This window comes from Phyllostomus hastatus, unplaced genomic scaffold (assembly GCF_019186645.2).
Source record: "Phyllostomus hastatus isolate PE091 unplaced genomic scaffold, TTU_PhHast_1.1 phas_scaffold_12, whole genome shotgun sequence".
Classification (NCBI taxonomy): Eukaryota; Metazoa; Chordata; class Mammalia; order Chiroptera; family Phyllostomidae; genus Phyllostomus; species Phyllostomus hastatus.
In genome coordinates, this window is record NW_025334007.1 from 15,085,571 (window position 1) to 15,097,876 (window position 12,306).

Genomic DNA, 12,306 nt, shown 5'->3' on the forward strand with positions numbered 1-12,306 from the left:
AAACTGAGATTTGGAAAGGCCAAGTAACTTTCTCAAGTTTACACAGCTAATGAGTAACAGACTGGAATATACAGCCAGTTTTCGAGGCTGGTTGTTATACTAGAAAGCTGCCCTACTGTGATTTTTATACTTTGAAAGATGGTGGTACAGTAGGGAGTTCTTTAATGTGAGGCAATTGGCTAAATGACCACTGAGTTCCTAAAAATAATAATGGTTAATATTTATTGAGGATTACATGCCAGGTGCTGTCAGAGTTCTGCCAGCATTATTTCATGGGCTCCACATAATTGCTATAATTTTCTGAATAGGCAAACTGAGGCACAGAGACCCCCTCTCTCTGATTCCAGAGCTCATATCCCATTAGGATATGACTCTCACGCTCTGCCAGCCATGGTGACAACCAAATCTAAAGAAGTGAACCTAATGCCCTGCAGGTGTTTATAGTCCATTAATAGGAGACATACACAAACAAATACACCAGTGATTAGATGTTGACATATGAAATTACCTGGGCCCAATGGAGTCCTAGGGAGGTGGTGTCATTTTAACATCACTATATTAAGGTGTCTTCATTTTATTTAACAGGAAAAATGAACCGAGCATCGAAGAAAATCCTTATTCTTCTATGAATCTGAGTAAAGGAGAAAGTAATCCAGGATTCCAAAATGGTGATGATGTTCAAACCTCCTTTTAAAAAAATCATTTTTGTTTCCTCTTGAGGTGATTTTATTATACACAAATGTTCATTTCACAGTACAGAAAATATGAGATTCTAAAGATGTCATTAAACATCAACACCATGGCTCTGTTCAGGAAATTTGTCCAAAGAAGACATGCCGAGGAGAGGGTCTCTTCACTTGCATTCCTTTTACTACTTATTTCTGCCTCAATATTTGACTTGCCCTGTTTCCTAAAAGAAATGTGTATCTTTGAGAATAATACAGAAAGTGTGTCTTTGGCCTCCCAGGTTGTTCACGGGTAATGGAAATGCAAATATCTGTTGTGTTCCTGGAGTTGGGGGAAAAATGCATATGGGGCGGGATTCAGAGTAGGAGCCTTGCATGGAATCTGGATGGATAGCTTTTAAGAAGGGTTCATGTGAACTGATGGAACTGCAGGGATTAAGAATGACACACATTGTTCACTTCATTCTAATTCAAGTGTACAGGATGACACACTGTCTGCACATTAACCTAATCTAAGTACTATAGTGATTTGCCCAGTGATGATTGGACAAGACCATGCCTTCCTCTGGTTGACAATTCTAAAGAACAGAGAAGAATCCAGAGAGTGTCAGAAGATGTAGACGTCTCACTTCCAAGCTACTTTATTTAGCTCCTGAGGCCTCTATAATGCCTCGCACATAGCATACCTGGTAGAAACAGACGTATATTGTTTCTCTAACTGTAGAGTGAATGGAAATCCCAATTGTATATCACGCTCTGAAATGGGCACCTAACCTCTTAAACCTTTTGTATTTACCCACAATGTCTGAGCTCTGTTGAGCACAAAGCAGACACTCAATAAATACTATATTTGCACACTCCTGTGGTCTCATGGGTATTTATGTACTGGGGCGTCTGTGGATTCTGTCTTCTTTTCACTCATAGGGATGACTAGGTTGCTGTTTGAATGTCTGGGACTCTTGGCCTCTCAAGTGTTTGGGAATGTGTCTGAATTTCTTATATGTCTTTATTGTATGAAGCAATTGTAAATTCAGCCTAAAAAGAGTTGTGTTAAAGATAATATATAAACTCAGGTTAGGAACCAAACCTAATGCTGCTTTTATATATATCACAGAGCCTCCAGGCCAGTTCTAAACCCAGCATCCACTGCATACCTGAAGACTGATTTAAAATAGCTTAAATAGATGAAAATATCCAAACTCTACCCATCATCCCACTCTATGTGGTGACCAACATAATGTTAGATACCATTGTTCTTAATAAATTCTACAGAGATAATGATGACGATGGCTCAGTTAGCCAAGTCAGGGGAGGATGAACTTTATCTTCGTTCTCAAGAAATATAAGCAGTCCCCTGGTTTAAAACAACAATAAATGCCAGATGTCACCACTAAACACAGTTTAACAGCATTAAAAATATTATGCATGTTTTAAGTAGTATGCAATTTGTTCCTTTATCTGACTATCCCTAGCATCACTGGACTTATTTTCTGATAAACCTCTGCTAAGACATTAAAATCTTGCTTGACTTGATTTTTGGAGCCAGGCATCTGAGCCAGGTTTTGCCTTCTTTTCATAGTAGACAACTCTGTATTGTTTGAATTTTTGCAACAAGCATGTATTACTTTCATTGTTAGGATGATTATTTTTAGAAAAAATATATAAAAAGAATAAGAAAGAAGAAAGAAAAGCAACCTTCACTAGGGGGAGCAGAAAGACACACTTTGGGCGTGGGAATTATTTTCTTGGGGAGGTCACAGTCTGTGCTGCAGTCCCTGGTAGATAGGGTCGGAGAGCTGACTGTGACCCACTGAGAAGGAAGAGCTGTGTTCTTCCTTCTTTCCACTCAGGTAGGAAAGTACCTGGCACACAGCACATGCTAAATAAATGCTGGCTGAATGTATAAATACCCTAGTGGTTATTTTTAAATTTTTATTTCAATATAAATTGAGATTTGTGTACCTCTGTAAAAAATAGAAGACTATTATCATAAGTCAATTGTGTTGAAAAGAATCATTATTTAAATATCAGGAAACAAATAACTAAGAGGGATCATTGAAAATAGCCGGGGGTAGTGAGGGGCAAATGGGATGAGAAACGGTATGAATATCTGTTAAGGGAGATTGTTAACTTAAAGCTGGAACATAGTAGCAGGGCTTAATTGGGGTGTCTTTTCATTGTAATAGTGTCCTCCACATAACCTCTCTCTTCCCTTCTTGACATTATAGAAATGGCAATGAAAGACTCCAAAAATAAACTAACGAGCAAAATAGAACCAGAGGCATGGAAACATGGAAATGACTCACAGCGACCAGAGGGGTAGGGTGGGGATAATGGTGGAAAGAAGGGGAAGGGACTAGACAGAGAACATGTATGAATGACCCACGGACATGGACAACAGGGTGGGGATTGACTGTGGGAGCAAGCAGATGGGTGGAGGAGGGCAAAGGGAGAAAGTTGGGACAACAGTAATAGAACAACAATAAAAATTTTAAAAAATAAATAAAATTTAAAAAGATTGCAGATGAGATGAAAACTATGGGTTCAGCAGCAGGCTGTGAAGGGCATTCCCAGGAAGAGTTTTAAAGTGAAAGTATGTTTTAGTAATAGCCATTAGAAACTAAATGCACATTTCTGCACCTTTCTGTCAAGATAGGAGACTAAAACAGAAACTTCAGTTATCAAACTGGCCAGAAGCCTCAGAGCCCCAAATTCAAGGATTTCAAAGGAATAGAAAGCAACAATCTAATCAATTCTAGATGGAAGATCAGGGTTACAATTGAGTCGAGATTGATAATGGTTAGTGGTAAGGACAAAGGCACCAAGTTATACCTTAGCATCTTTTAAAACTTGCTCTATGTGAAACATAGTTAATATATTATGGAACTATTATTCACCTTTAATTTTCTATTTATGTACATGGTGACATAAAGAGTTGTTGTTCTACTCTGGATATCAGATGAGAATTGTGTTAGTTGGATTCAGTTAGGGAGCACCTAACAATGCCCACTGCATAATGAGGTTTCCTAGGGCAGTTCTGACTGACTACACAGTAACATCCAGGTGCTTGTTAAAGGCTTTATTCAGACTTGCTCTACCAGAATCTCTGGGGTAATTCCTAGGAATCTGTGTTTTAATAAACTCTCCATGGATGCTCATGTATGCTAAAGATTGACAACATTAAAACATGAAGACAAATGCCCACATTTCTGTACTTATTAATAGCATATTTAATTAGTATCATGAGAGTGACAATATAAAGAAAAGAACAAATACCCAACAAATAATTTTTCAGTTCTGCTCAACCTTTACACATGGTACATGCCTCCTCTCTACTGCAATCAGAAAATGTGCTTCTGCTATAGGCTTGGAAGTATAATATTAAGAGGAGCATAAACAAAATTACTAATTTGACCTAAATTTCAAGGATATCTTTTGTTTCCTACCTTCTTCATTTCTAGATAATAAAACAATCAGCACACAGAATACCATTAGGATGAAGTAGCTAAATTATGTTGTGTGTGCCTTGCTACTTTCCTTAAAAAGAATGAAGATGTTGGCTAGTATTTATATTCATTCCCATCAGATCTAGTTTCTTCTTCAAGGCTTGTCTTTTTCCCGAAGTGGTTCAATGGAAGACAGGAGTTGCTGAAATGTGGGACGCTTTTCAGGAAGCTAAATAAAAGAAAACAACCCATTGGTTTAGTTTATGAAAGTTGTGATTAAAAATAAAATATATAAATATTTATGCCTGAGTCCTAAGGCTAGCAACTTTCAACATGTGGAAACACTGCAGACATTTTTACTAAAGAATACACAATTACAGCCCTAAGAATTGAAAGGAAAAAGTAAAATTATCTATGCTTGCATAAGATATGATTGTATACCTGGAAAAACCATGAGAATCAATGATAAAACTAACCCAAATAATAAAGGAATTCACCAGGACAGTGGTATATAAAAATAACATACAAATTGATATACATATACAATATATATGTAGTATATATTTACAATTATATATATGTACAATAACCAATGAGAAGTTATAATGAAAGAGAAATCCCCATTTACAGTGGCAACAGCACCAAAATAAAATACTACCAAAAATGTAACCCCCACATAAAGAAAATTTTAAAACACTGCTGAAAAATACAAACTTAGACTTGAACACATAGAAAAACATTGCTTGTTCTTGAACAGGACAAATCAATAGCATAACCAGAAATGTTGAATTAATGAACAAATTGACAGTAACCAGAGTGGAGGGAGGAGGGACTTATAGGAGAAGATCCATCAAGGAACATGCATAAAGGACACATGGACACAGGCAAAGGGAATAGGTTTGAGGGTGGGAGGTGGGGGTGGGTGGGGAGGGGGGCTGTGGTGGGGGGAAAATGGAGACAACCGTACATGAACAACAATTAAAAAGATGAAAAAAAAAATGTTAAATTTCCCAAGTCAAAATACAAAGTACAATCACTTCATAAATGGATTTCTAAAATTGACATGGGAGAAACAATAACCTGATAGGGAAAAAAAAAGAAAAGGCAAGGCACTTAATTCTCAGAAAGATACTCAGATGTCCTTAAAAATATACCTCATTCTTAACGACAGACAGACATGTGAAAGCTGCACTAAATGCCATTTCTCATCTATCAGACAGGCAGAAATTCAGAAGCTTGACAATGGCCTCTGTGGTGAGATTGTGGGAAAATAGGCAGAGTGCTAGAGAGGCAACACGTGGGGAGAGAAATTTGTATGATTCATTTTTGGTATCGAAGAAAGGCAAACAAAAATACACATATACATACATGATTATTTGTGCAAAATAAGTACGGGAAAGATAAATTGGAATCCAATGAAAATTGTGAATGTTTTTTCCAAAAGTTGCAAAATAAAATGTAAAGAGAGGGGAAACTCAAATGTACCAAATGCTCACTATATATGCAGAACCTTCAGGTGGGGGTTGTTTCTGCAGCCCCCTCTCAACAGATTCTGCCACAATTCACACACTTGTGAGGGGCAGCTGTGGGAGGAAGGCGATTCCTGCCTGTTCAGGGCCCCCTTCCATCTGATGGTGCAGCCCTAGCCCCTGCAGCTGGAGTGGGGAAGGCCAAGGAGGTCTGGCTTCGACTCACAACTGCTTGTTTGGTCCTCTTCTCCATCTCACAGGTGGCAGCAGCAGTAAGTCCTGCACTTGCCTATATTTATATTGTACATGTGTAATATATAACTATATTGGGGTTTTCAGTCCCACTGTGTGTGAGTATGTGTGTAAAGACTGAGTTCTGTGTCCTGTGAAGGCAAATCAATTTCTTGCCATTTTAGTTCCATGTGCACACTCAAAGATACTCTTATTCCTCACTTGCAGGGAGTGTTTTTATTCAGTATTTGGGAAGCACAGGAAGAGAGAACAGAATTGTGTCCATTATGTGTTCTCTACATGTGGTTGTAAGTTTTTTGTTAGACATTTTCTACTCGAGCAGAGACCCCATAGTGTAGTTAAGCACGGGGACTGCCAAGACCTGCCAGCCAGCCTCTTAATAGTTGTGTGACCTTGGGCAAGTTACTTAACCTCTCTGGGTCTGTTTCCTCTTCTATTAGTTTCAGCCATGATAATAGCACCTACCTCGTAGTGTGTTTCCTGATGAATAAATAAGCTAATATTTATGAAGTTTGTAGAACAGTGCTGGACATAAGTTGTTTGTTAAATTGTCGGCACCTGCATTACTTGTTTTCAATTACAAACACTTGAAGGCAGAGGCCCAGGGCCATTTACACCTGATTTGTAGCAGGAGCCTCCCCTCAACAATGCTTTGCCTAATGGTGACACAACACCCAGGTCCCCTGGTGGTGCACTTGCCTCGTGCCAGCAGCTGTACATGATCTGGTAGATGGTGTCTGATGCCAGTTTGGGCCGGTAGAGCCTGTGGCCCTGGGAGACCTTCACAACCACCTGGGAGTTGTCGTATAAGTCGTAAGGCTGCTTCCCCAGGCTGAACACTTCCCACATCAGGATCCCTGCATGACACCGAGGCGTGGCCAGCAGACAACAAAGAAAGAGAGCTGATGTCAGAAGGTACAGAGTTTCCTGAATGAGCTTCACACATGCAAGGTCAGGAGGACTATGGCTCAGAGTGAGGGAACCCTGGGAAATGAACGCTAGCAGAAAGGACAAGGTATGGAGGGTGGGTCTGTACCATCACTTCTGGAGCCCAGGGTCACTCCTCCATATTCCCTGAGAGCTAGATGTCCCTTCTTGCTGGTAAATGGGTAAATGGCAAAGGCAGCTTCAGGGGGAGCTACTTGGGGCCAAGATTCTTGGGCTGCTTCAGGGAAGCACCTGGGGCTTCAGTAAACCCACAGGCCTCGTGACTCTAGCCCTTAGGAGTAATTGATTGAAGTAATCACCCTTCCTTGACCTTTAATTGGCAGTTGTGTGCAACAATTTCATTGCACAAGCAAATTACCTTTCAGTGGAAATTTAAAGATAAAATCATTGACAGCATTGCTCCTTTTCTTAATGCCACAGTTGTTCATAATATTCAATGGGCCGGGTATCCTTTTGAGAATCTGATAAAAGCCAGTGGCTCTCCCTTGGTAAAATGAAAGCACAGCATTTTTGTGTTTGGTTTCTGGGTGTCAGCAGTCCCCCAGCCAGGGCATCATGAACTCCAGGTTAAGAAACTGAGTTCTGGTTACCCTGGCTGGTGTGACTCAGTGGACTGAGTGCAGGCCTGCAAACCAAAGCGTCACCAGTTTGATTCCCAGTCAGGGCACATGCCTGGGTTGCAGGCCAGGTCCCCAATAGGGGGTGTGTGAGAGGCAACCAATCTATATTTCACTTACAGGTGTTCTTCTCCCTCTCTTTCTCCCTCCCTTCTCCTCTTTCTGAAAATAAATAAATAAAATCTTTAAAAGAAAAAGAAAAAAAACCCTGAGTTCTGGTCATGGTGGTCAGAGTCTGGCATTGGGATCTGTCAGATGTGGCCTTTGAGGACCAGTTCTGTCCCTTAGAGGCTGGGAAAATTTCTTCCCCTCTCAGTCAGTTTCCCCATCTAGAATATGCAGATATTTGCATGTCATATAGTTGTCATGAGGATTAAATAGGATAAAACATGTAAAACACTAAAAAGAGCATGGGGCATTTCGACTGTTCTTTAAATGGTGGCCATTTGCCATCATACTTATAGCCAGGCCAGAGAATTTCAATAGTGAGCCAGCTGCCAAACCGTGGAAAACCAGAAAGATGTAAGAAAGAAGAAAATTGTTCTACAACTGTAACTGAAGTACTATCAAAAACTTTTCTGGCTTTTAGAGGTACAGATTTTATGTAAAATGTTTGCAATAAAATAATATTGCAAGTTACTGTGGGTGCATTAAAAAAACATTCTAAAACAACTGTCTAAAAGCATGTTGCTCCCTTTACAACACTTTTCTTTGGGAAGATATCCACTTATCTTGAGAATAATTTCATTGCTTAAAATATCTTTGCAGCTACTCTTTCAGAATTGCTTTCAGAGGCTCTGGTTCATTTTGAATATCTTTATTGGTAACAAATTATTTAAGAATGGATTTAGTTTTGAAAATAGCCAGAAAATGTCATAAACCAAATTTTGCTGCAAAGATGAGTAATTAAGCTGGATAATGCAATTTTGGTCTAAAACATGGCAGAACTCTTGAGTAAGCATACTGACTTTTTAAAAAAGGTATCTTTCATAAGGCATATCAACTGAAATAAGGAGATTGAAACTAATTTTGATAAGTTAATTAGCACAAAATGACATCAAGTAGTCACCAAAATGCTATCTTTTTGGTTTTTCCTTTTTCTGTCTACATTGGATTATTTTTTTTCACAATGAACAATACCACTTTTACAAAAGGAATAATTATATTTTGAAAATGTCATATAAAAATAAGTGGCTAACTAAATTATGCTTTTTTAAAAGACAGTCTTATAGATGTCATGCAGAAAGTCAAATTATGCTTACGGACCAAGACAAGCATGAAATTCATCTCAGTTGAATTCAATACATTCTATAGCTTTATAATAATTTGGATTATTTATTGTGGATCCATCTGACAGTGATTGTAAATAGGCCTTACATTCCTTACAATGTGGAAAATATCAGCAAATCTACAAACTCACAATTAAAGAGTTACTTGATTTCTAATTATCTTTACTAAATTTCAAAATAGATCTTTTAATAAAATAGAGGTCAGTAAACATTTTCTATAAATGTTTGCATAGTAGGCATTTTAGGAGTTTTTTGGATCATGCGGTATCTATGGCAACAACTCTGCTCAGCTGTTGCTGCACAAAATCAGCCAGAGACAATACTGAACAAATGGGCATGGCCAGACCCCAATAAAACTAGTTACAGGAACAGGCCACTGGATTTGGTCCTGGGCTGTGGCTTGCTCATTCCTGCTCTAAATTATGATTTTAATGAGGATACTAGTTGAAATTGATATGGGTCAAAGAGAGCACTGAGTCATATTTAGTTTTTACATTAGGCATGCCCTCAAAATGGCCCATTCAGAAGGAATTGTTATCACAGCTGTTTTCATGCTGAAAATTGATGACTCCATTGTAAACCCTTCAGTGTTTTGGACTTCATGCAAACTTGCTTTTAGTTTTCAATGATTCCTTTTAGAATATTGCTTGAAATCTTCAGTACAAGAGAAGGTGGTAGCAGAATGAGAAGGTGGTAGCAGGAAGCAAATTATAGAGTATGTAGTACACATCCTGCCCTGACTGGTGTAGCTCAGTGGATTGAGTGCCAGCCTGTGAACCAAATAGTAACTAACCAATTTGACTGCCAGTCAGGGCACATGCCTGGGTTGCAGGCCAGGTCCTCAGTAGGGGGCGCACGAGAGGCAACCACACATTGATGTTTCTCTCCCTCTCTTTCTCCCCTCTTCCCCTTTCTCTAAAAATAAATAAATAAACCCTTAAGAAAGTATTTAAAAAAGAAAAAGAATATGTGGTACACATCCTAACACTGACCTAAGAAAAGATTTTCTTTTTCTATCATCACTTGCTTGTCTACAGGTAATTTTGTAAGCGCTCAGAGCTTTTGCTAAAAATGGATGTTGCTATTCTTGTGGTTTCCTGTTGTGGAAACTAGTTTGCTTGTGAAATGGGGCTGGGGCCTGTGAGGCCACATTCTTACCGAATGCCCATATGTCTGACTTGCTGCTGTATTTGAAGTAGTGAAACACTTCTGGGGCTGACCACTTAACCGGAAACTTTGTTCCTACTGAACTGACATACTGGTCATCAAGAACATACCTGTGGGGGGAAACATCAATACAGACCTTAAGCCTTTAGTTGTGCAGAATGGGAAGAACTCTGCTGGCTGCCATCGCCTCATGGCAGGCGGTACAGCCTGATGGAGGACATAGAGGCAGCCAGTCTCAGCTGATTGCCTCGGTGTTCTTGATCTTTCCCTTCCTTTCAATGGTAGTTTCCTAGAGGTTGCTTATGACTTGTAGGTTTTAAAAAATGATATCTAACTTTGAAAACAACAAAATCTGAAGCAAAATGTTTGCTAAATATAGAAAAACACAAAAATGTAAACATAAAATCACTCAGAATCCCACCCCAAAGATGACCTGTAATTCTACCACTCATGATACATTTTTGCTTATACGTTCCAGTCTTTTTTTCTATATATAACTTGAGCAAAATTGGATTTCTGTCATATTTAAACTTCCTTTATTTTTTCTTTAATGGCGTATCAAGAACATTTTGCCCCTGTAGTTACATTTTAACATGCAGCATCATGTTTAGTGGATGAATGTGCTCTTATGGATTAACATAATTTGTTTAACTATGCAAACAGTGTCTGATCTTCTGCTGTTATAAATAATCATGGACAACAATATCCTGTGGAGAAATAAAGACCATAAAATTATATGGTCAAAGATATTCACTACACTCTTATTTCTAATAATGATAAAAATAGAAGCAATCTTAATCTCCACATGCTGAAGAGTGATTAAATATTATATGGTGCATTAATACAATAGAATAATATGCAGCCATTAAAAGTGAAATAGCTCTATATTTAGCAAAATAAATAGAGGTCTAGGGTATATGGTTATGTGTAAAATCAAGTATATATGATTTGTTCCACTTTTGCAGAAATAAACAGTAAATGTACTTATTTGTGTGTGTGATTGGGTATACCTAGGAATCAGGTATGGGAGGACATCCACCAAGTGTGTTAGCAATGCTTACTCCTAGTGCTGAAAATGGGGTAAAGGGGAGAGGCGAATTCTACTTTTGACTTTATACACAATTGCTATATTTCTCACAATGATCACATACTATTTATATAATTAATAGAGGGGAACCCCATATATTTGCCCACAAAACAAATAAATGATGACTCCTAAATAGGAAAATAATAAAATAAGAAAATGAAAATTATGAAAACTGAAATTTTAGATATAGTTTATAGGAAAAGTTTACACATCAAAATGTGTTAGAGATATTTACTATAATTTAAAACACCAGAAAAAGCTGGTTTGATAAGTCAGACTTTGAAATATTAATAATAGTAATAGTAAATAATGCATTTATATGATTACATACAGCACCTGTACTTTTCTCCCTGGGCCTACCCAGCTCCTTAGACATCACAAGGCACCCAGAAACTATCCTGGCACCCCCCTGCTGGGGTATGCTTATAGCTTTACCCTTCCTTCAAACCATCAGGACCAATTTAAGCCACAGGCATCTGAACGATGTGACACAGAGCTTCGTGACCAAAAGGGTCTGGTGCGTGGCCCCCAGGATCCCTTATTCAGAGCAAGACCCTGTGTTCCTTTTCCTAAGCAACAAAGAACTTGAGGTATATTCCCTGTATACTGTTCTAACAGTCAGTATTCCTACTTTTAGAGCAAGGTGGGGACCGGCTCTGTTCTGAGAGCCACTCCCTGCCCTGAGAAGCAGAGAGCAGCTTTTTCTCTTGCATTTGGGAGAGCTATACATATGGAATGTCAGTGCAGAAGACTCGGTGTATGGTGGTTGGAGTGATGGCAAGTAGCACGCAGCTAAAGGGATATCTTGCAATATTGAGGGATCCCAGAAGAAGAGCACTTCCTAATACTAAATTTTGGGGAATACTTAAAGAAACAGATTCTCCTATGTTGTTTTAGGGATATGTTTGCTAAATACAGAGCTGGTCTTGGTCAACTCTTCGGATCTCTGTGAAACTGCATTATTCCTTCTCAGAATTACACAAGTTTATGTTGAATCAGCACAATTTTATAGCTGTATTTTGTCACAATGTCCAGGACATCAACTTGCCCTTTAGAGCAACTGTGGGCATTTTGAGGATACGGACTGTCCCATTCATATTGGTATGTCCCAAAGACCAAGGAGTCTAGTATAAACTCGACAAATGTTTGTTGAATGGAAAGGCCAGCATATATGTCTTCATTTCCTATGTAAAGTTATGAAAATTAGCTCTGAGGCTTACATTGTATGAGGATTCAGAATTAGGGAATAGAAGAGTCTTTTAAAGTGCTATTAAAATAAAAATGTTTCTCCAAAGAATTAAGTGGTGATAGAACACCCATCTGGAGAACCTCAGAAAAATTTAAT

At 38.5% G+C, this 12,306-nt stretch overlaps 2 protein-coding genes across 3 annotated transcripts in view; one reads left to right on the forward strand and one right to left on the reverse strand.

Moving 5' to 3' along the window:
• ACE2 (angiotensin converting enzyme 2) overlaps positions 1–1,543 on the forward strand; it is a 43,542-nt gene extending 41,999 nt beyond the window's left edge. The window contains exon 19 of the mRNA XM_045855921.1: positions 586–1,543. Within this exon, the coding sequence (XP_045711877.1) occupies positions 586–694 (109 nt within the window). The 3' untranslated portion in view covers positions 695–1,543. The remainder of the gene's footprint in view (positions 1–585) is intronic.
• Positions 1,544–3,938: 2,395 nt separating this feature from the next.
• BMX (BMX non-receptor tyrosine kinase) overlaps positions 3,939–12,306 on the reverse strand; it is a 52,890-nt gene continuing 44,522 nt past the window's right edge. For both annotated transcript variants that reach the window (XM_045856017.1, XM_045856016.1), the window contains exons 17-19: positions 9,866–9,984; positions 6,553–6,710; positions 3,939–4,361 (exon numbers count right to left, since the gene is read on the reverse strand). In XM_045856017.1, the coding sequence (XP_045711973.1) occupies positions 4,287–4,361; positions 6,553–6,710; positions 9,866–9,984 (352 nt within the window). In that variant the 3' untranslated portion in view covers positions 3,939–4,286. The remainder of the gene's footprint in view (positions 4,362–6,552; positions 6,711–9,865; positions 9,985–12,306) is intronic.